The sequence below is a fragment of the Linderina pennispora genome (genome assembly GCF_002104995.1).
Source record: "Linderina pennispora strain ATCC 12442 chromosome Unknown DL89scaffold_14, whole genome shotgun sequence".
NCBI classification, from domain to species: Eukaryota; Fungi; Kickxellomycota; class Kickxellomycetes; order Kickxellales; family Kickxellaceae; genus Linderina; species Linderina pennispora.
In genome coordinates this window covers 546,237-570,977 of record NW_024468262.1, presented here as the reverse complement: position 1 = coordinate 570,977, position 24,741 = coordinate 546,237, and the positions used below count along the sequence as shown (strand labels likewise).

Here is a 24,741-nt window from a genome sequence, read left to right as displayed (position 1 = left end):
GTTTCTGCTTTGGCTTGCTGCTCTACTTCCGCACCCTCGCCTTTCTTTACAGATACCTTTTATACCTCCTCTCATCAGCAGCACCATGATTCCGGCAACTCGAAATGGGCTACTGCTCGTTGGCGTGCTGTTTCATGTCGTATACCTGGTGAGCATTTTCGACATTTACTTCCGCTCGCCTCTGGTCCACGGAATGACCCCGCACAAAGTGGAGCTGAAACCGCCAGCCAAGCGCCTGGTGCTGTTTGTAGCCGACGGGCTTCGTGCCGACAAGATCTACGAGCCCTACTATAACCAGACGTCCAACGCAACCGAGGTCCTGGCGCCGTTCCTCATGCAGAAGCTCAAGACCGAGGGATCTTGGGGTGTGTCGCACACACGTGTGCCGACCGAGAGCCGCCCGGGACACGTGGCAGTGATCGCTGGATTTTACGAGGACGTCAGTGCAGTTACCAAGGGATGGAAGATGAATCCAGTCGAGTTCGATTCGGTGTTCAACGAGAGCCGGCACACATGGTCGTTCGGATCGCCGGACATCCTGCCCATGTTTGCCCATGGCGCATCCGACAAGGACCGCGTCGATACATACATGTACCCGCCTGAGTTTGAAGACTTTTCGGGCAACGGAGACCGCTTGGATCGCTGGGTGTTTGACAAGACAGACGAGTTCTTTGCGGATGCCTCGGTCGTCGGATCGCAGCTCAATGCGCAGATGCACGAGGACCAGATTGTGTTCTTCTTCCATCTGCTTGGCATCGACACCAACGGCCACGGCTTCAAGCCGTATTCGCCAGAGTATCTGGGTAACATCCGGTATGTTGACCAGGGGATCCAGAAGCTGGTTGACAAGTTTGACAAGTTCTACGGCAACGACGGACAGACCGCGTATGTGTTCACGGCCGACCATGGCATGAATGACCGGGGCGCCCATGGCGACGGACATCCCGACAACACTCGCACCCCGCTGATTGCGTGGGGCGCTGGTGTCACCAACACTCGACCAGTGGCCGATGGCCAAGTCGCCCCTGGACACGACGGGTTCTCGGCGCCGTGGGGACTGGACCGGTACAGGCGCATGGATGTAAAGCAAGCCGATATTGCACCGCTGATGACATCGTTGATTGGTCTTAACTTCCCGCTCAATTCGGTTGGCACTCTTCCGGTGGATTATCTGGACACGAGCGGAGAGTTCCGCGCCCGCGCTGCACTGGCCAACTCGCTACAGATCCTGGAGCAGTACCGACGTCAAGCACGATCAGAAGCAGCAGACAGAGATGAATTTCACGCCCTACGCACCCATGCACGACACAAACAACTCGCCCGAACAGGCGCTGGCACGCATCAACCGCTTTATCGACATGCGCCGGTACCGGGATGCCGAGGCCGAGTGTGAGCTGCTCAACAACCGATGCCTCGAGGGCCTGCGGTACTTCCAGCGCTACGACTGGCTGCTGCTGCGCTCGATCGTGGCTATGGGGTACCTGGGGTGGATTCTGTTCAGCCTGCTGTTTATTTTCAAGGCGTACGTGCTGCCACGCCCAGTCACCATGCCCACGACTCCGGTGCACACCGCTCGGCCAATGCCTGGCTAATCGGTGTGCTGGGCCTGTGCATTTTCTTGCTGTTCTCGGCAGTGTTCTACCGCCAGCACTCGCCGGCCATGTACTACGCATACGTGGCATTCCCCACGTACTTTTGGACTGAAATTGCCATGCAGATACCGCTGATCGAGGAGGTGGTCATGCACTACTTGCGGATGAGCAAGCGCTGGCGCCCAGTTGCGTTTACGGCCATATACGTGCTGATCCTTGAGGGCCTGGTCTATGCATACTTTGACCGCCGTGTGTACTCGGTTGCCTTTGGGCTCTTGGCACTGGCTTTGCCATTGACTGTGTCAGCCAAGTTCCGCCGCCAACACGCCAAGCTGCTTGGCGCCTGGGTGGCATTCTGCCTGCTGACCTCGGTCTTCACTCTGCTGCCGGTCGAGCGCAACGACCATCTGGGCCTGGTGGTCGCTGGTGGCACCCTGATCACCATCAGCGGCGTCGTGGCCTGGTTCTACAGCGACTCGTTTGTGCTGCCGCCTGAGGGCGCTGCAAGCGGCCGGGCCCGCGACTCGATTGCCTTCGACAAGACCATGATCCTGTTTGAGACTCTGTTGGTTGGGGTGGCCACGTTCCTTGGCCCGATAACGTCGATCGAGACCGAGAAGCGCGAGCGCCTGCCGCGCATGCACCAGCTCGCATGCTGGGCCATACTGATTGCGGCCACCGGCATTCCGCTGCTACAGGGTACGCGCCTGAACCTGGGTGTCCGCGACCAGCACTTTGTGCACCGCCTGGTGACCATCTACCTGTCGTTTGCGACGCCGTTTGTTTTGCTGACCATCTCGTATGAAAGCATCTTCTACTTTTCATACTCGATCGTTCTGTTCCTGTGGCTATCGATCGAGCGTGCCCTATACTACGAGAAGGCCGAGAACCAGCTGCTGGCGCCCGAGGAGCAGACGCGGCTGTCGGAGCTGTCGCCGCGCAAGGGCATTTCAATGCACAAATCCTCGACGCCATTCGCTGCCGGACGCAACCTGGGCATCGACGACATGCGCACCGGCATCATGTTCCTGTTCTTTGTCAACGTCGCGTTCTTCGGCACTGGCAATGTAGCCTCGCTGGCCTCCTTCTCGATCGACTCGGTGTATCGCCTGATCACCGTGTTTGATCCCGTTCATGATGAGCACACTGCTGCTGTTCAAGATCGTCATCCCGTTCTTCATCGTGTCCGCAGTCTTTGGTGTGCTGAACCGCAGCTTGGAGCTACCGCCATTCAGCCTGTTCCTGTTTGTGCTTAGCACCACCGACGTCATGACAGTCAACTTCTTCTTCCTGGTCAGCGACGACGGCAGCTGGCTCGATATTGGCATGAGCATCAGCCATTTCTGCATCTCGGGACTGTTTGTGCTGTTCACCATCGTGCTGTTCGTCATGAGCCATGTGCTGGTCGGCCGTGTGCTGATCCCGACGGTGCCAGTGCGCAACACAAAGAAGGAGCGGTAGAAAAACATCACTGTTTTATCTCTAGAGCGTCTTCTCCATTGCCTTGCGTTTCTACATATGAGTTCTTTAAACAAACATAACAGCTACTAGGCGTCTATAAACCATTGTCACTCTGATGCGGCTGGTGTCGCCGGTGTGCTAATCACCATTTCCCGGATCGCAGAATCGACGTTCTCTCCGTTGGTGAACCGCTCAACCACGTCCTGACCGACCCGCTTTGTCAAGTGCCCGTGCTCGGCACTCCACTTATCCATCTCCTTGCCCAGCACCTTCTTCAGAACATCGGCCAGTGCTGCCGACTCTTGTGCAAGTCCATCGATCTCTCCTCTCAGCAAATCGCGCTCCTCCCTCAGCCTCTGAACCTCCTCTTTCGCCCCGGTACTCTCCATCTCCAGCTTGTCGAGCCTGTCATCGACGGCGTTGCGCTGCTTTCTCGCCTGGTTGCGGCTGCGCAGCTGCTCGGCGAAAATCAGCGATACGGCCACACTGAAGATGAATGCCTCGCCGAGAAAGTTTGCGCCAGCATCGACAGCCCGTGTATCGTTGAGCGGGCGGATTCGCTCGGGCTGGTAGCCCAGGACCTTCATCTTCCATGTCATCTCAATGCGATGCGTTGTTTGTGCGACGTTGATGCAGAGGGACCGGAAGATCTCACGATCCTTGGCCTGGGTCTTTAGCGCGTTGGCAACTAAATGGAAACACTGTGTTAAGTGGGTAGTGACCGCGGGTGCGACTACAATATCTGTGGTGCTATGGTGGGTGTGTACCTGGCTTGGACAGGGTGCGGAACAGCAGCGACGCAACTTTAAACGAGCTCATTTCAAACTAAAAGGCAATATGTTGGTTGCAGATAGAGGTGAGAAGTGCTGCGAGCCTTGGCATCCAAGTCTGAGGTCAGCGCATTGAGCAGCCGGATCAAAACAAAAGTCACGATTACCGCGGGTGGATTAGGATCACCACTATCTCGGATCGCGCCAGCGTGCCCAGGTGTGGAAATTTCAAGGCTTTGCCGAGTGCTATCAGCGCGGTCCAATACCTCGAAGCAGCCTTCGCATTTGCACTTTTCGCGCAATTAGCTCTTCCTCCTCCTTATTTTTCTTTTTTATTTCTCTCAATCGAAGGTGAGGATTCAGCTTTTTTGGACTATCTACTCGTCGGCCAGAAGCAACAAGCGCGCACGCACAGTGATTTCACGGATAGCACCCACTGATTCACACATAATCTTGTAGAAGGAACGCTGTAAAGGAAACGAAAACCATGTTTGCTCGCTCGGCTATCGCTACCCGCTCCGCGGCCCCCACTCTCAAGTAAGTTTGCAAGGGCGACGCTGAATTCAGCAAATTGCCGGACTCAATGCAGAGGCCAGTCGCACTCAGACCAATAACACATTTCGCATTTTTAGGGTCGCTGGTCAGTCTCGTAACATGGCCACGCTCAAGGAGATCCAGGTCCGCCTGAAGTCGGTCACCAACATCTCCAAGATCACGGCGTCGATGAAGATGATTGCGTCGACCAAGACGACCCGTGCCCAGCGTGCCATGAACGTTGCGCGCGCGTACGGACAGGTGTCGAACGACTTTGTGAAGCAGTCCGGTGTCGAGAAGGCTGAGGGTGCCAAGGAGCTGCTGGTGGTTGCGTCGTCGGACAAGGGTCTGTGCGGTGGTATTCACTCGTCGCTGTCGCGTGCCTCGCGCCGGTACCTGGCCGAGAACGCCGAGACTCCGGTGGTTATCCTCGGTGACAAGGCCAAGGTCCAGATCCAGCGTGCGTACGCAAACAACATCCGCTACAACTTCAACCAGCTGGGCTCGACCATCCCGACCTTTGACGAGACGTCGGCCATTGCCAGCACCATCCTTGCCGACAAGTCGATCGAGTTCGACAACGCCAAGATCCTGTACAACCAGTTTGTCAGCGCCATTGCCTTCGAGACCGGCTCGATCGAGTCGTTCCCGATTGCCCAGATCGTTGAGGCTCCCAACTTTGCCGCCTACGAGGTCCAGGACGAGATCCTCGAGAACCTGAACGAGTTCCTGTTCGCCAACAACCTGCACTGGGCTCTTGTCGAGGGCCACGCCTCCGAGATGGCTGCCAAGCGCACTGCCATGGAGAACGCGACCAAGAACGCCGGCGACATGATCCAGAGGCTCACTCTGCAGTACAACCGTGGTCGCCAGGCCGTCATTACCAACGAGCTCATCGACATTATCACTGGTGCCTCTGCTCTCTAAGCTCTGTGTGCGTGCGATGCATTGAATGTCTCCTTATCCTCTTTACGTCTCTGTTTTTCACTGTTGGAACATGGAGTCTCTTTTAAATCCGGAAATGCTCTATCTCCTCCCCCTGTATTTGCACTAGTTTATCCCTGCCAGGGTTTACCCCGGGTCAGTAGGTGATGGAGAGGCGGCATGCCCAGGCGGCACAATTGCGACTCCTGTTTCCGGGTACCCGTCCGATGCGGCCTGGCTGCCTATGCCGAAAAGTGCATCAGCGTACATTGGGGTTGGGCTGCGCGGTGAGTGGGCTGCAAGGACAATTGGAGGAGTTTATGCTGAGAGAAACCGTGTATATCAACATGCGTTACATTATCACTTTTTCGATTCAGCCCCGTGTAAAAAAACTGGCGTATAATGTAAATGCGACATGGAGCAGGGTGGTAGACTCGGCAGTGGTCACTGTGGCTTTCTTTGCCCCTAAACTCAGCCAGGCAGGCAGGCAAGCAGGCAGGCAGGCAGGCAGGGGTGGCGGAATGGCTGCCGCGCACTGAACAGCATGGAGTGGGCTGGCAGAAGAGGAGCAGGACAATAAGGTAAATACACGCAAAATGTGTTTGAGCGGTATGTGCATTTTATTCGAGGCAGCAAGTCAGGATTCGCTTACCCTGTATCTGCGGCTAGCAAAAAATTGGCCGGCCTTTTTTTTTGGCACGGGGGTTTGCAATGCTTTTCCACCTCACCGATGCATGTTGCTCTGTCGGCCAGCATCCTGTTGTCTATAAAGGGAGCCAGTTCTGCCTCTGTTTCCCCTTTTCCTCTTTCCATGCCAGCCCAACTTTTCCGTCTTTGCAAGTATTGTTTTATTACTCTATTTCTCCCGAGCAACAAGCGTCGACACGGCCTTCACACATACGTTTTCAGAAGGCAATTTGATGAGGATATCTGCCCCGTGTAAGAGCAAACCGCAGCCGATCAACTTTTATACCAGCGGCAGGACCTGCTTGCCAATATCCCATTCCTGTGGGACCGGATTTGCTACTCTGGACACTGGGAAAGTGCACACACGTAGAGTCTCCTCTCCTAGTAGACTCCCACATTGTGGAGCCTTTCTGCCTGCCCTCATCTGTGAGCAGCTCGATTGAGGGAACAAACAAGCTGCTACGCCTGTTTCTCGTTTGAACCTCAGCTTTTCACCATGACAACGAAATTCGACTACTACTCGTTGGGCCCGCGCTTCTACAGGCAAGTGTCCGATTTGTTCTCGGCAACTTTTTCCCAACTTTTTAGGCATATGCATGGCTCCCATGTACCTTGTGCATGTGCGGCACCGAGTCTGCCGTGCAATAGTGGTTATATGTTTGGGTTTTTTTGGGCTGCCTGTCAAACCGCGTTCATGGTTCTCACATCTCTGGGTTTCGTGTTTTCGGCACTTGTAGGCTCGAATTCGAGCGGCTGATAGCGATGCGTCGGCTGTCGTTGCAAAAGTATCCGCTGGACATATCCGAGGTCAATAAAGGCAAGTAATTAATGATCTGCACCCGGGCATATCTTCATCACACAGCCCGTCCCCTTCCTTTGTGCGGACCTTTAGTGCACAGTGACATGAGCAAAAACCACTATATCCTTATTTGGACGACAGGCGGCGCGTGTCTGCCGCTGCCCAGCCAATTGCAGCGCAATTAATAATGAGGGTGCAGAGGCACCGCTGGGACCCGGGGTGATGCAGCGTATTCAGATACCCGGGGGAATACATTACTTGGCCATACGACGCTTTCCCTCTCTATTTTGCCTGGTGGCAATTAATGCAAGCCAATGCATGCCGTTTATTTTCTGGCACTGCTCTTTTGCTCTTTGCATCCTGCTCAGCCAACCACCGACTGCACTCTGCGTGTAGATATTGTATTTGCTGTCGAGAGCGTCGTCAAGGCAACCATGGTTGTTTCGGAGGAGTTGGCGATCGAGGCGCGCAAGGTGTCGACATACCTAAAGTCTGTCGACACGATGACGTCGAGAAGCCGTGTGACACAGATCATCTCGTTCATGGAGCAGCTGGAGAACACGCTGCAGTGCCTAATTCGCTACGGCTGGCTTATCGAGCGCGAGTGGAATGTGTATGTCCGTCCCAACATGCCAGGATCCGATAACCCGCGGCGCAGCTCGCGCAACAGCGTGTTCCCGACAAACTACCTGCGTAGCCTAGGGCCATGGCACATGGCGATATCTGGTGCTATCACGCGTGCCCGGTTCCGCGCTAACGACATCAGCTATGGCAATGTCCAGCCGGCCGACAGCGGTATTTCCTGGCGCAATTTTGGGAATGTTGTTTTTGCGCCGAGCCCAACACACTGGTGCACTAGCTATGTGGTCGAGCGTGCTAAGACCGAGCGCACCAAGGGGAAAAAGCTGGATTCCTGGCTGGAGAATGTGCCCCCAGTCACGAGCCCCAAGCCGGGCCAGCGCTCATGCACGCAGGCTACCGATATCTGCCGCCGCAACGCGCTACATTATGCGGCTATCGCGCCTGTCGATCTGCTGTGGCTCAAGCGCATGAACTATCTGGACCGCCAGGACGTGCGTCCGCAGAGTGAGGCAACCCGGCTGCCGCCGCTGGCTACGCCCGATATTCTGGGACACACACCGCTGACCCTGGCTGCCCGCAGCGGCAACGTGGGCGCGGTGAAGTATATCGTTGACGAGTCTGGCATCGACGCTGTGTGCGAGTCTCTGGTGGATGCTGCGGCTCTGGCATCAGCAGGAAAGCACATCGAGTGCCTTGTCCCAATTGTCGACCGCATGATGCAGTTCCCTGACAAGCTGTCCCTGGCACTGCGCCTTGCAGTCTTCAATGGCTTCCTGCCCCTGCTGGACCTTTTATGTGCCAAGCTGGCCGTGGCCGATGGCGCTACCCGCAGCACGGCTGAGGAGGCACTGGAGCGCGATCTGGCCAGGTCTGGCGAGTGTTCACTATTCCATCTGGCGGCTTTCAACGACCAGGCTGAGGTCATTCGGCATTTGCTCAGCAACAATGCCGACAGTGCATCAGCAGCCTTCAAGGCAGGTGCAGCGGAACAATGGCGGGCTGACGCCTCTTGACATTTCAAATTACCTGGGGTTTGTCGAGTGTGCTGCAGTCCTCATTGGCGCAACAACTCCGGCCGCTGCGTTGTCTGATGCAGGAGATGCGGGCATGCAGATTCCCGCGATTGTGCCCGTGAATGGCGGGCCTGGGACGCCGCCCGAGACCCATGCGGTTTTTGTGACTCTGGGCACAAACGACACACGCAGATTCCCAGCCATGCCACCCATCACCTTCGACACCGAGGCACTGAACAGCCTGCTCGATGAGAATGATCTGCCGCGGTCGACACACCTTTTGCTGCGTGTCGATTCCGAGCAGGGCATGGAGAAGAACAACGACAATGGCTGGATTGTCGACGTTGATGCCATGCTTAGGAACCCAGCTGCTGCCAGTGCTGGTGCATGGCAGCCGTTTGCCCACTTTTACACTGTGTACCCGGACCGGTTTGTGCTGAAACTGGAGCTGATTGCACTGATTGACCAGGCGCTTCTGCCGTATTCGAGCGACCAAAAGGTGATTGCGCACAGCGCCGTGACAGTCCCGGCCAGCTGCCCGCCGGATGATTCCAAGACGCTAGCAAAGCAGCCTGCGCCAATGCGTGTCAGCAACAGCAGCGGCTACATGCACTCCCTGCTCCTGTCAACCACATCCAGCACCATTGTCGGCGAGGTGCACCTTGAGGTTGTGGTAGCGACTCCGTATTCGCATCCAAACTTTGGGCGCGAAGATGGGCATCTACAGCAGGTCAGTGCAGCTGGGAAACTGAATAGCAAGCGCAAAAACAAGCCCAGATCCCTGGGCAGCAGTAGCCGGACCAGCAGCGATGGCGACGAGCTCACCAGCGGACCTGGAGGGGCATCCCGGAGATCATCGCTGTCCGAGAGGGTGGCAGACTCTCTTTCATGGCGCCAGGATGGGGCTACGCTGGTTTACGGCCACCGTGGCTCAGGAAAGAACTTTTCTCCTGTCGACAACGCCTTCAGCCTCCAGTTGGGCGAGAACACTGTCCTGTCGATGCAGCAGGCAGTGCGTGATGGTGCAATGGCAGTCGAGTTTGACGTGCAGCTGACACGCGACATGGTGCCGGTCATATACCACGACTGGAACGTGACCGAGACTGGGCTTGACGTGCCTGTCAACTCGCTGACGCTGAAACAGTTCATGTCGTATGGCCCGCAGAGCAAGTCGCTGGCCCGCACACGCTCGCACAGCAATATTGATAGCCTTGGGCAGAGCTTGGCACTGCATGCAAACTCTAACGATACTGTGCGTGCACCGTTTGCTACGCTGGAGGATCTGTTCGAGTCGCTGCCAGAGAGCGTCGGGTTTGATATTGAGCTCAAATATCCGATGCCAGACGAGGCGGACGAGGCCGGGATTGACACCAACTTTGAGATGAACCAGTTTGTTGATCGCATCCTTGATATCGTGTTCAAGCACACGCCGTCGCTACCCAAGCAGTCGCTGGCCGAGTTCAGCGATGGCGAGAGGCCCGAGCGTCGCCCGATTGTGTTTACCTCGTTCCACCCCGACATCTGTCTGCTGCTGGCGCACAAGATCGACGGCGAGTTTCCCGATCATGTTCCTGACCGACGCCGGCCGTACAACGATGGCCGATGCCCGGTGCAACAGCCTGGTAGCCGCCGTCAGGCTGTGCCGCCGCATGGGTCTGGCTGGAATCGTCACCTACGCTGCGCCCATCGTCGAGTCGCCCAGGGTTGCGCACATGGTGCGTCGCAACAACCTGGCTCTGGCCACGTATGGGCGGCAGAACAACAGGCGCGAGATGGTACTGATCCAGAAGAGCGCGGGCGTCGACATCGTCATTACAGACAAGGTGCGACTGGCCGCTGCTGCTGTGCAGACGGCTTAGGAGTGCTTTGCCTGGGTGCCGCTGAATGTACTTTCCTTCCCACCAGTCAACATATGAACATCTAATTTCAGACATGTCTTTCTTTTCAGCGCCATAATTCCGGGCTGCCACTTCTGCATCCACGTCTGCGGCATATGGCCAGCGAACGTGCTTGCAGCGACTGGAGGGGGTGTGCGCACCTATAGTGCATGTTGGGCATGAGACCCGCTCGGCCCGGTGGGGCGCGGCTCGCTCTGCATGTGTGAGCCGGCCCGGTGGATGGCGGGATCAAAAGCCGTCACAAACGAGCCGCCAACAAAAAACTTGCCCCAAAATTTTCTGGTCGCTATCTTCGCTCCTCCGCGGCACAAGCGCGCACCAGTCAGAGAAATCGCTTCCGCCCCTTAAATATCTAGTAGCCGAGACTGCACGACTCGGCGTATCTCTACTCTCTACACCTCTTTTTCACCACCCTCCTATACCTCCTATTAGCCGGTAATAGACGTAAAAAGTAGAACCATGTTCCCTTCTGCCGAGACTCTCAGCGCCTTCAAGGCCACCCAGAAGCCCTTCATCGCCTCGTCCGTTGTCGAGAAGAAGCCCTTCGTTGCCCAGTCCACCATCGAGGTTAACTCGGCCAAGGTAAGCACACTTTTGAAGTCTGATTCAGATTCGCGGCAAGGACCTTGAGGCGAATTCAAAGCCCTATAGGGGTAACCAGAAGCGTGTGTCGCACAGCAACCACCTTAGACCAACAGTGTGGATATTACGATAATGCATGAAGCCAGTGCGCACGAGGAAATCGGACGAAAGATCGCTCTTACTGATATGCACCTTATCTCTACCGATAGTATTTCTACACCTGCGCCGCCGGTGGTGTCCTGGCCTGCGGTCTGACCCACTACACGATGACCCCGGTCGACATGCTCAAGTGCCGCATGCAGGTCAACAAGTCGATGTACAACGGTATCTTTGACGGCTTCAAGAAGGTCGCTGCTGCCAACGGTATCAAGGGTCTGTTCCTTGGCGGTGCCCCGACTCTGATCGGCTACTCGCTGCAGGGCATGGGCAAGTACGGTTTCTACGAGTACTTCAAGTACCTGTACGCTAACGTCGTTGGCGCCGAGAACGCTGCCAAGTACAAGACCTTCCTGTTCCTGGGTGCGTCCGCCTCGGCCGAGTTCATCGCCGACATCATGCTGTGCCCGATGGAGGCCCTCAAGGTCAAGATGCAGACCTCGGCCACTCCGTTCGCCACCAGCTTCCTGGGCGGTGTCCGCAAGATCCACGCCGCTGAGGGCATCAACGGCTTCTACAAGGGTCTCGCTCCTCTGTGGATGCGCCAGATCCCGTACACCATGGTCAAGTTCGCCACCTTCGAGAAGACCGTCGAGTTCATCTACAAGAACCTCCTCAGCAAGCCCAAGGAGCAGTACAGCAAGACCTGAGCAGCTCGGTGTCACCGCCGCCGCTGGCTACTTCGCCGGTATCTTCTGCGCCATCGTGTCGCACCCCGCCGACACCCTGGTGTCGAAGCTCAACAACGTTGCCAAGGCTGAGGGTGAGAGCACTGGTGCCATCGCCATGCGCATCCTCAAGGACCTGGGCTTCACCGGCGTCTGGGCTGGTCTCGGCCCGCGTATCTTCATGATCGGTACCCTCACTGCCCTCCAGTGGTTCATCTATGACTCGTTCAAGGTCCAGACTGGTCTGCCCACCACCGGTGGCGCCGCTGCCCCCAAGAAGGACGAGTAAATCGGCTTGATTGCGTCTGGCTTACTTTGTGAAATTCCGCAGCAGACGGTGTTTCTCCTTATTTTCATTAAACTCCAATCTCCCGCTATCAGCTGCTGCCGTATGCCATGCATTATGTACACAAATGGCCTGTGCCTTGTTGCAAAGCAACATGTCGGTCGATTTGTGATGCACGAGTGTACATTACGTGCTCACGTGTGGACCCTAAAATATACCGTCCCGTACAGACAGACACAAAAAGTGGCAAATCAAGGGCGCATCTTCTGGATCCACATAAATGTAGTTTCCATTCTGCCCCTGTTTCATACCACCCAGCTACACTCATGTCCGGCATTGGAGCAGAGTCGACAGTGCACCGTCGTAATACGCTTCTCCAGCGGATCAGGCGATTTACACATCAGCTTGCCCGAGAACACCACAATCAGCGCGCTCAAAGAGCAGATATGCCAGCAGCGGGCCGACGAACTTGCGGGCAAATACCTGCGCCTGATTTGCGCTGGACGCGTCCTGCAAGACCAGCTGACACTGCGACACTACAACATCACCGCCAACGACGGGTCAGAGGATGCAGTGCCGCATTTCGTACACTGCTTGGCCACAGACATTGCCCCAGAACCCAGCCCACCGCAGGGCAGCGATGAGGCTGTAATGGATGGTGCGGCCGACCCAGTGCGCGGGTTTGGCCGGCTGCGGGACGCCGGCTTCAGCGACGAAGACATTGAGAATCTGCGCGTGCAGTTTCACAGAGCCAACGGCACAAACATGGATGACACCGAGAACGCACGTGCGATTGAGGACTCGTGGATGGATAGCACGGCCCAGGATGCGCCGCAAGAAACACCTGCATTCGGATCGATGTACCACATGCTAGGTGGGCTACTGATGGGCTACTTTGGCGGAGTGCTGGTGCTGCCGTGGCTCAAGAACAGCAACGTGTTCAGCCGGCAGCACCAGATGGGCCTGCTGTGCGGGATAATCTTCAACTTTTCGTTTGGCATCGTGCACTGGCTGTACAGCTGAATACATGTCGGGCCTGTACCAGAATGCTGTGAGGGATGTATCTTGTACACTGCTGACATGCGCGCCAGATCGACCCGGAGGGATTGTCAGCAAGGCAGGATGTACTAAGAAGAAGTTCCTGAGTTTTCGTGCATTGCATAGCGAATTAGGTGCAGCGAATGGCGAACCATGGCCAATTGACGGCCTGTCGGTGGGCAGCGAGCAGCAGCGATATGCACTCGCTTTCACTCCCCCACATCAGCTGCCACTCCCGCCACCTGGATCCAAAGGCCCTCCTACCATAAAACCTTCCCTGCCCCAGAGTCCAATCCGGGGCGCCAAGCTCTTCTTTCCTCCTATTTGCAGTATTTCATTTTTCACCGACCCACCGACCCACCATCTTTTATTTCTACAGCCAAGATGGGCGCACTCGAATTTGCCCTGGTATCTACGCAGTCGCTGGCACCGATCTTTATCCTTACCGTGATCGGGTATGTGCTGGGGCTGAAAAAGGTTGATCTGAAGGCGCTGGCGAGTATCAACATCAACCTGCTGACGCCGGCCCTACTGTTTGCTAAAATCACCGACTCTCTCGACCGCAACACATTCCTGGAGCTGTGGTTCATCCCGGTTCTCTATGTTCTGACGGGGTTCCCGGCAATCTGGTGGACGCAGCTGGTGGGCGGTCGTGCGATGCGGCTGCCGGACGGATTCCTCAAGGTGTGCGGCATTGCAATTTACTTCACCAATGTTAACAACAGCATCATCCCGATCATCGAGAGTCTGGTGTACAGCCCCGGGGCCAAGTTCCTGAAGCGCAGCGAGGACGACACGCCCGAGCAGATTATCAAGCGTGGAGTCGGGTATCTGATGATGGTGTGTGTTGCAAGTAACCTTCTGCGCTGGTCGGTCGGCATGGGCATTTTGAAACCAAAGGCCACAGAGCACCGGTCGGCAGCTTCTGTTGGGGAAGACGCTGATGTGTCGTCGTCGATCAGCGACGAGCGCACATTGCTGTTGTCAGGCGTCAACACGCCGGTTCCCAAGGCCCAGACAGCTGCAGACACTAGCCTGTGGACAACGCTGAAGAAATACTACTCGCCACCAGTGATGGGTGCAGCGGTCGGTATTGCTGTGCTGTTTGTGCCGCCACTGCACCGCGCACTGCTGACCAAGGGCACGTTTGCGTACTCGTTCTGGTACTCAACCAACCTGTGCAGCATTGCGTGCATTCCGATGACTATGGTTGCTTTGGGCGGACAGCTGGCGCTGACTCGCTCCCAACAGCCACTTGCTCCAATTGGCGGTAGCACTGCTTCGATCGAGAGCGGCGAGGAACCCGGCGATATTGACCTAGAAGTCGTAACTCCGCGCAAGCAGTCGCAGGGAACACTGCTTGTGATTCTGGGTCGGTATGTGATAGTTCCACCGATTACGTGCCTGGCAATGCTTCTGGCTATCAAGCTGGCTGCAGGGTACTTCCCGCTGATATCCAGTGACCCGATCCTGTTCTTGACCATCGCAATTACCTCGGTTACACCCCCGGCCGTCAGTCTCCTCACCATTGCCCAGAACATTGGCATGTATGAGGATGAGTCGGCGCAGTTGCTGTTCCACTCGTATGTCGTTGGCGTGGTGGCTATGGCCGCTGAAATCTCAGTGTTCCTGTGGCTAACCAGTACGATCTTCTAGCACCTAATAAACCAGCATACTACCGACAGTTTGAAACGCGTGTTTAGCAAGGTCACAACGCGAGGGATTTGGCGCCAATCGCTTGCTAAGACAGAAATCGCATTGCCTTTTGTGGTTGGCTCGGTTTGTGCGGGAAATGTTGAGATAGTTTCACCATTACTGCGTGCCAAGACGAAATGAACAGGGGTAGAATAGTTGCGAGCGCTTAATTTTCGCACAAGCACCTATTTGTATTTGTCCACCCAGCGCAGACATTTCTACTTTTCTTTTTCGAGTCCAATTCCTCATTCTCTATACTTTGTCGTTGCTCTTCAGCACTGCTTTATGTATACATAGTCTACCAATTAGCTATCTTGCGAGCTGCGGCTATAGCGATACACCATGTCCTTTGTTGAGTATGCTATTGTTTCGACACAGGTATCGTAGACACAAAAATCTAAAAATAAATCTGCGTTTTGCTCAGGACGCTTCACTCTTGCCTGTCCCACGACTGAGCACTGAACCGTCGATTACAACCCCTCGATTACACATTACCACGTAGGCGTTGGCCAAGGTTCTGGTCATTGGATCCACGGGGTACATGCTAAAGCTGCGAAAACCCGACCTCAAGGTATGTCAATAGCAGCCGTTTCTCCTGCAACAGAGGATTGTTGCATGCTGAAAATTTTTGCGAGCTATTTTTCTGAACCGTCTCCGACCGATCTTTTCTGTGTAGATCTTGGCCCGGATCAACATCTCTTTGTTGACGCCGGCGCTCATGTTCTCAAAGATATCCGGGTCATTGGATCGCGACACGCTGTTCCGGCTCTGGCTCGTTCCTGTTCTTTATGGTCTCCTTGGGTATGCCGGGTACCTCTGGGTTCAGTATGCCGGGCGGAGAATAAAGCTTCCAGACGGGTATAAACGGCTGTGCGGCATTGCAGTGTTCTTCTCGAATGTGAACACGATAATGGTTCCAATTGTGCAGACCATTGCTGCCAGCCCTACCGCTGAATACCTATTGCGTGATGATGATGACACACCAGAGGAATTAGCTAACCGCTGCATTGCATATGGGATGTTGGTCAGCATCATCAACAACCTGCTGCGGTGGAGCGTAGGCGTTGCACTGATGTTGCCGGAGCAGCATGGCCCAATGGAGGAGATGCCAGGGACCCTGTCCCCAATACCAATGAGAGCGTCACCTGGTCGGGAGTCGGAGCAGAGTTCTCTGTCGGACTACTCGGATGAGCAGTTGGAGGTCGGAATGCTGTCATTGCGACCAGCCCATGGCGTGGTAGCGACAGCAGCAAATGCGTGCGTGCGTATCTGGGCAAGGATCCAGCCCTGCATGACACCGCCGCTAGTTGCAGTAATCACTGCAGTGCTCGTCGTACTGGTTCCGGCGGTGCAGGACATGCTTCTTGCCGAAGGAACCTACGCATTCACTCTATGGAAGGCCATTGATACGTGTGGCGAGGCATGTATTCCGCTAACATTGTTGGCATTGGGTGGGCAGTTGTATGTCATGGAGGACCGGGACGCTGAATTTGAGACCAGCAGTTCAACAGATGTCTCGAAGCGTACACAGGAACATGGCATCATGCTTGTGATGATGGGCCGGTTCCTGGTGGTGCCGACATTGATGTGTTTGTCGCTGTTTATAGTACACATGCTGTTTCCTATGTTGATGCCACTGCTGCAACAGGACCCGGTGCTGTTTCTGACGCTGGCGCTGGTTTCAGCTACTCCGCCCGCCGTGAATCTGCTGACAATGTCTCAAAAGATGGGGCTATATGAGAACGAGTCAGCACGCATCCTGACGTACTGCTATATCATGGGCATATTTGTTCTTTCTGTCGAGGTCTCCGTGTTTCTGTGGCTCACGTCGTTGCTGTAAAGTGGCATTTCAATATATTTATGATGTAGAGAAGCCATTGGTAATTTGGATAAAGGTCGTGTTGTCTACACATGTCGCCAAAAGCTGCTATGAGCAGGGCTGGATATAGGCGCCAACCCTTTAAGATGACTTCATGATAATAGCAAACTCCTCAAAGCTAACATGGCCATCACCATCAATGTCAGCCTCCTCGATCATCTTGTTAGCCTCCTCTTCAGTCACATCCTCTCCCAGTGAAAGCATAGCGCTGCGCAGTTCCTCTGCAGAGATCGCACCGTCACCATTCTTGTCATACTTGTTGAATGCCTCGCGAAGCTTGGTATCATCGCCTTTGTCTTCAGCATACTTATGAGCCATAAACTGGAGAAACTGCTCGAAGGTGAGGGTGCCATTGTCGTCCTGGCCAACCATGCCCACATGCTCCTGAATCTCAGCCTTGGTAAACTGGCAGCCAAGTGCCTCATACACGGCACCCAGCTCCTCGACGGCGACAGAGCCGCCTTTGTCTGCGTCAAATTGACCAAACTTTTCGCGCAGCTCATCAATCTGCCCTTGGGTGAAGCTGCTGCTCTACACAGATGGCCATACGATATGTTTATTTAGCATTAGTGCTCGGAAGTTCTGAAGCACATACATGTTAGTGCTCGGTGGTTACCATTGTTTTAGTTCAACAAAAGCAAGTATCGATGGTTGTAGAAATTTCAGTGGCGAGTAAAACAAAAGGTAGCAGGACAGGGATGCGGCGGGAATGGCATGCTTCAAGGGACATTGTGGATTGGTATAGTGTGGCATGCATGGCATCTCCGACTTGCAGATACCAGGATTGCTGGTGGCGACATGTGTGAAATGTGTGTAGATACTTGGGCAAACACATATTTGAAAACTGCAGCCGATACAATAGGATGGCACTGTGGAGGGACCCAGGAATAAGTCAGACACCAATACTAGCACTATGCCCCAAGCCAATAAAGGCGGCGAGCCAAGATGGCGTAAACGTCAGGATGTGGCCATGACGACCCATGGTTGGTGGAAAAGCAGTCGCTCCAAAATCCCCTTGCATCCGATAAAAGTGGACGATAAGGCACGGCCAGATTTGCCTCTTGATAGTAGCAGTCAACCGAGTGTTTTTTCTTTTATTTTTCGACACTAGTACTACTCTATTTTTTGGAGCCCTTCTGCACACGATCATGTCGTTTGTAGAGTATGCGGTCGTTTCTACACAGGTACGCCATTGCCCGGCAGTGAGGAGGCGGCACAGTCTGAACCAGCGGTGGTGGGGGTGCTCGGACAGTTATCAATTCCGTTCCTTGGTGCTTTTTTCTCTCCGAAATCAGTTGCTAGGTGTATGTTTCTAAAATGTAGGCTCTGGCCAAGGTGTTTGTTATCGGGTCGACGGGCTACATGCTTGGACTAGAGAAGCCCGAACTAAAGGTACGAGTGACATTCAAGCCAATTTTCCTCTTCTCAATATCGTGTGCAGATAACACATTATATACGCAGCTCTAGACGCTTGCAAAGCTCAACATCACTTTGCTAACGCCAGCACTGATGTTCTCCAAGATCTCAAAGTCGCTGGATCGCGAGACGCTGTTCCTGCTGTGGCTGGTGCCGGTCATCTACGGGGTCCTGGGGTTTGTCGGGTATCTGTGGGTGCAATACTCAGGGCGGCTGGTTCGGCTGCCAAACGGGTTCCGGCGGCTGTGCGGCATCGCGGTGTTCTTCTCGAATGTGAACACGATTATGATTCCGATTGTGCAGACAATTGCGGCAAGCCCGACTGCGCGGTACCTGCTGCGCGACGAGAACGACACGGCGGAGGCGATGGCGAACCGGTGCATTGCGTACGGCATGCTGATTGGCATTGCCAATAACCTTCTGCGGTGGAGCGTGGGCGTAGCGCTAATGGGGCCGGACAAAGGAGATGAGGGACGGCTGAGGCTGCCTGAGGATTCGCCCGAGCAGCCGTCGGCGTCGCTGGCGGACATGGGCTTGTCCGACCATGAGGGTGGGATAGCCACAGTAGCTGGGCGGTCTGGCCAGGCGCGAGGCAGCGCGGAGATGGTGGCCAGGATGGGCAGGCGGATGTGGGGGGCCGTGCAGCCATGCCTGACGCCGCCGCTTCTTGGGGTGCTGGCGGCGGTTTTTGTAGTGCTGGTGCCGCCGCTGCAGCAGGCACTGCTGGCCAAGGGCACATATGCATACACAGTGTGGCGGGCAGTGGAGACGTGCGGCGAGGCGTGCGTTCCGCTGACGCTGCTGGCGCTGGGCGGGCAATTGCACGTGATGGGCAGTGGGCAGGACGAGTCGGGCGATGTGCCGCAGCGCGCGCAGACGCACGGGATTGCGCTGGTCATGGCGGGGCGGTTCCTGGTGGTGCCGATTCTCACATGCGCGGTTTTGTTCGGCATTCATGCGTTCGTGCCGCAGGCAATGCCGCTGCTGACGAGTGACCCTGTGCTGTTCCTGACGCTGGCGCTGGTTTCGGCCACTCCGCCTGCTGTGAATCTGCTGACAATGTCGCAGAAGGTGGGGCTATATGAGAACGAGTCGGCGCGGATCCTGACCCACACGTATATTTCGGGTATCTTTGCGCTGTCGCTCGAGGTGTCGGTGTTTCTGTGGCTCACAACCACGCTGCGGGCATGAGGGTGTTTGTGGACTGAGGTCGTCGCGATCCTCCCCGCCAGCACAGGAGAACCAGCTCTCACTGGGTCAGCTCTGGGCTTGGCGCAGCCAGGAAAAGGAAGCGCAAGTGTTTGGGAGGGCAATCCCAGGGGAAAAAATCCCGAAGGCTTTGGGCCATCAGTTTTGTATTCGGCAAAAATCAGCATGGCTGTCAAGCAGTGTGTAGGTTTTTGGAACAGCGCGGCCTCCTCTCTCCTCACGCCAGCACCTTTTTTTCTTAAATTTTTCTTAGCTCTCAATTATTGCTTTTCCAGTTGGTCTACAATCCCTTCAAGAAAATACCTTTGCCTTGTTACGAGAGCATTGCTGGAAAAACAACAGGCGAGCAGACCTACATTCTGGTACATTAACATTGTTCGGCAGCCTTCTACTTGCCTGCGTCACTTTCCCTCCCTCCCTCCATTCCATTCAAGCTACGCTTTAGTCTCTTGTTTTTTTTTTATTGTATTTGAGGGCTTTCTATGAGTTGGCTCAACACGGCTCTTTGGAACCTGAGCATGTCGCTGCTCACGCACCGCAACACACGTGCGCTGCTGGTACCGTTAATATGTGTGCTTCTTCTTCTGCCGGCGGCCATGTGCGCAGAGGAGCGGCGGCAGGCGACGCAAAGCACGGGGTTTGTCGCGCATAGCACGGCAACGGTGGTACCGGTGCACACGGACATCAGCAAATACGATCGCGACGACAGCAGGGATAATTGCGCTGGCACAGAGCTCGAAGGGCTCAGAGCAGGCAACACAGACAGCGTTTGAGAGCCTGGCGACGCCAGGTCACCTATATTGTGGAAAACGATGAGGAGGACGCTGACGAATCGCCGCGGCGACCAGAGGCGCTGGAGGACGAGCGGCCGGCGTTTCTGGGGCAGAGCTCGCAAGCAACTGTGCCGCGCAAGTTCACGGTTCCGGACTCGGTGATAGTGGCCGAGGCGGACAGCAAGCACATTGCGATTCTGCCGGCGAAGCCGCTGGCGGCGGTGGCCAGGCAGCACGGGCTGCTGAAGCGCGACATGGTGGCGCGCAGCGGAGTCGGGCTGGTGGAAATGATGGTGGTGGTGACGGTGGACGGGCGGCTGTACGGAGTGAACCGGTATGACGGGTCGATCGTATGGCAGCGCGATGGGCTGGGCAGCGCGTGCTCGGAGACCACAGGGATATATGCGGGGCGGGGCAAGATCAGGTGCCCGCACGGCATGGTCTGGACCAGGACCAGCTCGGTAGACTTTGCGCAGGGCTCGCTGAACGCGTCGCAGTCGGCACTGGGCTTTGGCCACGGCAACGAAACACTGTGGGAGGAGGGGGAGGTCGATGCCGATGACGAGCGTGATTACGACGACGAGGACGACGACGAGGAGGAAGAGTGGCTGCTGGAGCAGGGCATTGACTGGCGGTCGGATCCGCAGGTGCTGGAGCGGCCAGCGGCAGCAGCGGCGCGAATGGCTGGCCAGGCAGCGCAAAAAGGCTCCGGGGACATCCGTCCGCCGTCGCAGCAGTTCACAGGCGTCCAGATGATGACGAAAAGCTAGAGCCAGAGGATGCACTGGAGATCCTGTACATTGCAGAGCCGGCGGGCAGCGGGATGCTGTTTCTGTATGACTCGGAGAACGGGCTGCAGCGGCTGCCGCTGACAATCCAGACGCTGGTAGACCAGTCGCCCGTGCAGTCGAACGGGGTCCTGTATACCGGCAACAAGGACTCGAACTTTGCGTCAATCGACCTGCTTACCGGGCAGCTGATTGGGATGTATGGCGACGAGCGCAGGGGAAAGAAGGGCAAGGCACAGATCCAGATCCTGCTTGGAGAGCGGATCAACCGTGTGCGGATTTACCCCTGTGAACGGCGGCGCGGGGCTCTACAACCGGGCGCCGCAGCACGAGCTGTACCACAAGCTTATCAGCACACCGTCGATAGACCCTGCGGTTGACGCGATTCTGACGGAGATTGGCGATGCAGTAGAGGCATCATACAGCGCAGATAACACCAGGTGGTGACAGCGATGATGACGAGGACGTAGTGATCCGGCCGCAGTCGCATGGGCCGACCAAGTTTGTCATGACACACGACGGCGGGCTGGTGATGGTCGAGGCAGCCACGGGCATTCCACTATGGGCGCAGGAGTTTGACGCGCCAGTGGTCAGCATGTTTGATGTGTTCAGCATTGGCAGTCCCGATGGCTTGGGCGACGATGGCATCAGCTATGTAGCGCGCAAGCGGAACCTGAACCCAGCAGCGCAGCAGAGCCGGTACCTGCGGTGGAAGCGGCTGTACGAGGTGGACGACGAGAGCATGGGTGGCATGGGATTCGGACGGTCGCGGACGGCGTCGCAGCAGAGCAAGTGGCGGACGGGGTCGGCGGGCGGGAACATCCTGGCGGGGTCCTTCTGGGATCGGTCGGCGACCAGCCAGGTGCACGTGGCATACGTGGGGCGGCTGCAGGACACGCTGTACACGCTGACGACCGACGAGTTCCCTCTGGTGGACCACCAGACGCTGACATCGTCGCTGCTGCTGGCGCTGGCGCAGGCAAAGCGCAACCAGCACCGCTACCCGGCATTCCAGAACAGCAAGTGGTGGGAGCGGTGGGGCTTCCTGACGCACGACGCGACGGTGCTACGAGTGCTGCAGGAGGCACGCGCGTGGTGGATGCAGCCAGCTGCAGCACCCACAGAGGCGTCGTCGTCGTCATCGGCAGTATCGGAGAACGGGCTGGTGGCGGACCCGCATGTGGGCGAGCTGATGGAGCTGGTGGCCAAGCATTTTGAGTCGGGCGAGGCTCCGGATGCTGGCAGCTATGTGGTGCCGCAGGACCGGCAGGTGTGCCTGGTTGGGCGCTGCAACGTCAACGGCATCATCGGCGTGCACCCGTTCCGGCCATACCCGACCCGGCTAGCGCCGACGTACAACCCGTACCTGCTCGATCCGAACGCGTATGGCGATGAGGACGAGCAGTACCGTGATGAGGAGGAGCTGGAGTCAGGGGCGGAACAGGAGCGGCAGGTGACGCAGCCGCAGGAGCATGAGGCCACAGGCAGCGACGGGCCGCCGGCATCAGGGGGCAAGGACCCCCGGTCGTGGTGGCAATGCATAGGTCACTACATGACGCGGGTAGCAGCGGTGATCGGATACGTGGTAACGATCGCGTTTCTGTTTGTGTTTGTGGGCATCATCTATCTGATGCGACCACGCAGCAAGCGGCGGCCGCGCATGTGGATCGACGCTGACGGCGAGCAGGATGCGCGGCTAAGGCGGCGGGACCGGCTGCGGATATCGTGGGCGTTGATGCACCGCATGTGGGACACGTTGAAGGAGGAGTGGCGACTGGCGGTGGACGAGGCCTGGCGCAACCCCAATGCGGCGGCAGTGCTGCGGCGGACCGGCGTCGAGCGGCGGGCGTCGCAGCGGGATGGTGACGAGGGCACCAGTGAGCCGGAGCGACCGACGTCGGCATCGGCGTCGGCGTCGGCGTCGGCATCGGCGTCAGAGCTCTCGCGCGAGGACAGCGAGCCGTCGTCGTTTGGCGGGCAGACGACGCCGCGACGCAACTCGACGGGCACTCTGCCGTCGATGACTCCGCTGAGTCGGCCGGTGAAGGACGGCGAGAGCATCGAGCGGGTGCGGGCGCTGTCGGGGCAGGCGGGGCCATCGGGGCAGCGGCTGGGAGCAATTACGCTGTCGGACCAGGTGTTGGGCTACGGCAGCCACGGCACAGTGGTGTATCGCGGCGAGTTCCAGGGCCGCGCGGTGGCTGTCAAGCGGCTTCTGCTGGACTTTTATGACGTGGCCGACCACGAGGTGCAGGTGCTGCAGGAGAGCGACACGCATCCGAACGTGATTCGCTACTTCTGCACCGAGCGCCACGACCATTTCATGTACATTGCGCTGGAGCTGTGCTGCGGGTCGCTGGCCGACGCGGTGATGCAGGCGCCCAAGGCTGCGCTGGCCCAGCAGCTGCTGGCAGCCATTCCGCGCAAGCAGGTGCTGCACCAGCTGGCCCGCGGGCTGTACCACCTGCACGCGCTGAAACTGGTCCATCGCGACATCAAGCCGCAGAACATCCTGATCGCTCCCCCGCCGCACCGCCGTCGCCGGGCAGCCGCCGGGCCAGCGTTTGCCGACTCCAATATTGTGGCCGGCGGCACACCGCGTGTGCTGATCAGCGACTTTGGGCTGTCGCGCATCCTGGACGACGACGAGAGCTCGTTTGCCAACACCTTTACTATGCGTGTGCCGCCCGGCCAGGCGCCGGCTGCCATGCCCGGAGCGCTGCCCGCCGGTATGATAGGCGGCATCGGCGGCGGAACCGTCGGCTGGCGCGCGCCCGAGTGCTTCGACTCGCCTGACGCTCGCAATGCGGCGATCAATGGCACGACGGTGGGAAGCGAAGCTGCCCACATGGCCATCTCTGCATGGGCCCAGCGACGAGCCCAGCCCGTATGTGAGCCGGGGCACGCGGACGCGGCTGCAGCAGCTGGCCATGACCCAGGTGGGCCGCGCAAACGGCGCCTGCGATGACGGTGAGGATAGCACCGGTACCAACCACACGTCGACGACCGACCGCGGGCTGCTTGTGGGCGGGTCGCGGCGACGCATGACGCGCGCGGTGGACATCTTCTCGATGGGCTGTGTGTTCCACTACGTGCTGATGGACGGCGAGCACCCGTTCGGCGACCGCCTGAGCCGCGAGCAGCGCATTCTGGCCGGCCGCCCAGACCTGCGAGCTCTGCAGGCCAGCAGCATACCGTCGGCGATCGAGGCGGCCGATCTGATCGCACATATGGTTGCGCGTGACGAGCGCAGCCGCCCGAGCGCCGCCAGCGTTCTGGTGCATCCGTACTTTTGGGATGCTGCCCAGCGCCTGGCGTTCCTGCAGGACGTGTCCGACTGCCTGGAGGCCGAGGCGCGTCTGATCAAGGCTGCGCGCGAGAGCGTGGCTGACCCGCCGCCGAAGAAGCCCAAGACGCCCAAGACGCCCAAGAAGAAGGGCGGCTCGCACGTGTTGCCGCCCGAGTCGGTCGAGGACATCACTGCGCAGCTGCCGACCGCCCAGGCCGCCGCTGTGCGCCGCGCGCTGGCGCTGCTGGATGCCTTCGAGGAGAGCAGCGAATTTGTCATGGGCGGCCCGCCGCCACCCATCGACGGCTTCCAGGTCGTGGGTGCTCCGGCAGCGGCGGCGGCGCTGGAGGCTATGGCTGAGGCGGTGGACGGCGGTGTTCCGGCGCGCCCGGTGTTCTGGGACCGGCGCCTGGACACGCACCTGCGCCGGGATCTGGGCAAGTTCCGCAAGTACGATGCCACGCGTCTGCGCGACCTGCTGCGCATCATCCGCAACAAGAAGAACCACTACCAGGACATGCCCGAGCCGCTGCGTCTGGCCCTGGGCGATATCCCTGACGGCTACCTGGCGTACTTTGAGTCGCGCTTCCCGTACCTGCTGCTGCACTGCTACTACTTTGTGCTGGAGGACGACTCTCTGCGCACCGCCACCATCTTCAGGCCCTATTTCCGCGCCCCGGCGCTGTAGAACCTGCGTGCTTT

General features: G+C 57.4%; 11 protein-coding genes across 11 annotated transcripts; 9 read left to right on the top strand and 2 right to left on the bottom strand.

Annotated features, from left to right (window-relative positions):
* DL89DRAFT_269966 (PigN-domain-containing protein) lies at positions 1-3,148 on the top strand. Its single transcript, XM_040888503.1, has 12 exons — positions 1-129; positions 154-184; positions 215-247; positions 275-367; positions 395-415; positions 437-577; positions 605-983; positions 1,005-1,050; positions 1,072-1,162; positions 1,190-1,387; positions 1,502-2,712; positions 2,735-3,148. Exons 1-12 carry the CDS (start codon positions 86-88, stop codon positions 3,051-3,053), a joined length of 2,607 nt encoding a protein of 868 aa, XP_040740911.1. The 5' UTR covers positions 1-85; the 3' UTR covers positions 3,054-3,148.
* DL89DRAFT_269965 (OPA3-domain-containing protein) lies at positions 3,134-3,909 on the bottom strand. Its single transcript, XM_040888502.1, has 2 exons — positions 3,821-3,909; positions 3,134-3,741 (listed from the first exon to the last, which is right to left on the bottom strand). The coding sequence occupies exons 1-2, from the start codon at positions 3,870-3,872 to the stop codon at positions 3,161-3,163; spliced, it is 633 nt and encodes a 210-aa protein (XP_040740910.1). The 5' UTR covers positions 3,873-3,909; the 3' UTR covers positions 3,134-3,160.
* A 157-nt stretch (positions 3,910-4,066) lies between these two features.
* On the top strand, positions 4,067-5,634 carry DL89DRAFT_324851 (ATP synthase F1, gamma subunit). Its single transcript, XM_040891490.1, has 3 exons — positions 4,067-4,174; positions 4,283-4,360; positions 4,456-5,634. Exons 2-3 carry the CDS (start codon positions 4,311-4,313, stop codon positions 5,282-5,284), a joined length of 879 nt encoding a protein of 292 aa, XP_040740909.1. The 5' UTR covers positions 4,067-4,174; positions 4,283-4,310; the 3' UTR covers positions 5,285-5,634.
* Positions 5,635-7,081: 1,447 nt separating this feature from the next.
* Positions 7,082-10,286, top strand: DL89DRAFT_260042 (glycerophosphocholine phosphodiesterase; the record flags this gene model as incomplete). The annotated part of the gene is made up of 2 exons (XM_040885742.1): positions 7,082-8,327; positions 8,401-10,286. 2 exons carry the CDS (start codon positions 7,082-7,084, stop codon positions 10,284-10,286), a joined length of 3,132 nt encoding a protein of 1,043 aa, XP_040740908.1.
* Positions 10,287-10,719: 433 nt separating this feature from the next.
* Positions 10,720-11,955, top strand: DL89DRAFT_260041 (mitochondrial carrier; the record flags this gene model as incomplete). Its single annotated transcript, XM_040885741.1, has 4 exons — positions 10,720-10,842; positions 10,871-10,957; positions 11,052-11,593; positions 11,622-11,955. 4 exons carry the CDS (start codon positions 10,720-10,722, stop codon positions 11,953-11,955), a joined length of 1,086 nt encoding a protein of 361 aa, XP_040740907.1.
* Positions 11,956-12,123: 168 nt separating this feature from the next.
* DL89DRAFT_260040 (uncharacterized protein) lies at positions 12,124-12,975 on the top strand (the record flags this gene model as incomplete). The annotated part of the gene is made up of 1 exon (XM_040885740.1): positions 12,124-12,975. The coding sequence occupies one exon, from the start codon at positions 12,124-12,126 to the stop codon at positions 12,973-12,975; it is 852 nt and encodes a 283-aa protein (XP_040740906.1).
* A 199-nt stretch (positions 12,976-13,174) lies between these two features.
* On the top strand, positions 13,175-14,770 carry DL89DRAFT_61884 (uncharacterized protein). Its single transcript, XM_040891882.1, has one exon. It carries the CDS (start codon positions 13,375-13,377, stop codon positions 14,644-14,646), a length of 1,272 nt encoding a protein of 423 aa, XP_040740905.1. The 5' UTR covers positions 13,175-13,374; the 3' UTR covers positions 14,647-14,770.
* Position 14,771: 1 nt separating this feature from the next.
* Positions 14,772-16,634, top strand: DL89DRAFT_61990 (uncharacterized protein). Its single transcript, XM_040891883.1, has 2 exons — positions 14,772-15,256; positions 15,362-16,634. Exons 1-2 carry the CDS (start codon positions 15,227-15,229, stop codon positions 16,523-16,525), a joined length of 1,194 nt encoding a protein of 397 aa, XP_040740904.1. The 5' UTR covers positions 14,772-15,226; the 3' UTR covers positions 16,526-16,634.
* An 11-nt stretch (positions 16,635-16,645) lies between these two features.
* Positions 16,646-17,364, bottom strand: DL89DRAFT_295283 (EF-hand; the record flags this gene model as incomplete). Its single annotated transcript, XM_040890622.1, has 2 exons — positions 16,646-17,095; positions 17,344-17,364. 2 exons carry the CDS (start codon positions 17,362-17,364, stop codon positions 16,646-16,648), a joined length of 471 nt encoding a protein of 156 aa, XP_040740903.1.
* A 158-nt stretch (positions 17,365-17,522) lies between these two features.
* Positions 17,523-19,171, top strand: DL89DRAFT_286131 (auxin efflux carrier; the record flags this gene model as incomplete). The annotated part of the gene is made up of 3 exons (XM_040889847.1): positions 17,523-17,748; positions 17,888-17,956; positions 18,032-19,171. The coding sequence occupies exons 1-3, from the start codon at positions 17,713-17,715 to the stop codon at positions 19,169-19,171; spliced, it is 1,245 nt and encodes a 414-aa protein (XP_040740902.1). The 5' UTR covers positions 17,523-17,712.
* A 3,599-nt stretch (positions 19,172-22,770) lies between these two features.
* On the top strand, positions 22,771-24,727 carry DL89DRAFT_226351 (kinase-like protein; the record flags this gene model as incomplete). The annotated part of the gene is made up of 4 exons (XM_040884805.1): positions 22,771-23,428; positions 23,489-23,577; positions 23,726-24,133; positions 24,389-24,727. The coding sequence occupies 4 exons, from the start codon at positions 22,771-22,773 to the stop codon at positions 24,725-24,727; spliced, it is 1,494 nt and encodes a 497-aa protein (XP_040740901.1).
* Between the last annotated feature and the right edge of the window lie 14 nt (positions 24,728-24,741).

Coding starts and splice junctions, on each gene's coding strand:
- DL89DRAFT_269966 (XM_040888503.1), top strand. CDS start 86: ATGATTCCGGCAACTCGAAATGGGCTACTGCTCGTTGGCGTGCT. Junction 130..153: donor CTACTGCTCGTTGGCGTGCT/GTTTCATGTCGT, acceptor ATACCTGGTGAG/CATTTTCGACATTTACTTCC. Junction 368..394: donor AGACCGAGGGATCTTGGGGT/GTGTCGCACACA, acceptor GTGCCGACCGAG/AGCCGCCCGGGACACGTGGC.
- DL89DRAFT_269965 (XM_040888502.1), bottom strand. CDS start 3,872: ATGAGCTCGTTTAAAGTTGCGTCGCTGCTGTTCCGCACCCTGTCCAAG. Junction 3,742..3,820: donor CCGCACCCTGTCCAAGCCAG/GTACACACCCAC, acceptor GTTTCCATTTAG/TTGCCAACGCGCTAAAGACC.
- DL89DRAFT_324851 (XM_040891490.1), top strand. CDS start 4,311: ATGTTTGCTCGCTCGGCTATCGCTACCCGCTCCGCGGCCCCCACTCTC. Junction 4,361..4,455: donor TCCGCGGCCCCCACTCTCAA/GTAAGTTTGCAA, acceptor TCGCATTTTTAG/GGTCGCTGGTCAGTCTCGTA.
- DL89DRAFT_61884 (XM_040891882.1), top strand. CDS start 13,375: ATGGGCGCACTCGAATTTGCCCTGGTATCTACGCAGTCGCTGGCACCG.
- DL89DRAFT_61990 (XM_040891883.1), top strand. CDS start 15,227: ATGCTAAAGCTGCGAAAACCCGACCTCAAG. Junction 15,257..15,361: donor TGCGAAAACCCGACCTCAAG/GTATGTCAATAG, acceptor TTTTCTGTGTAG/ATCTTGGCCCGGATCAACAT.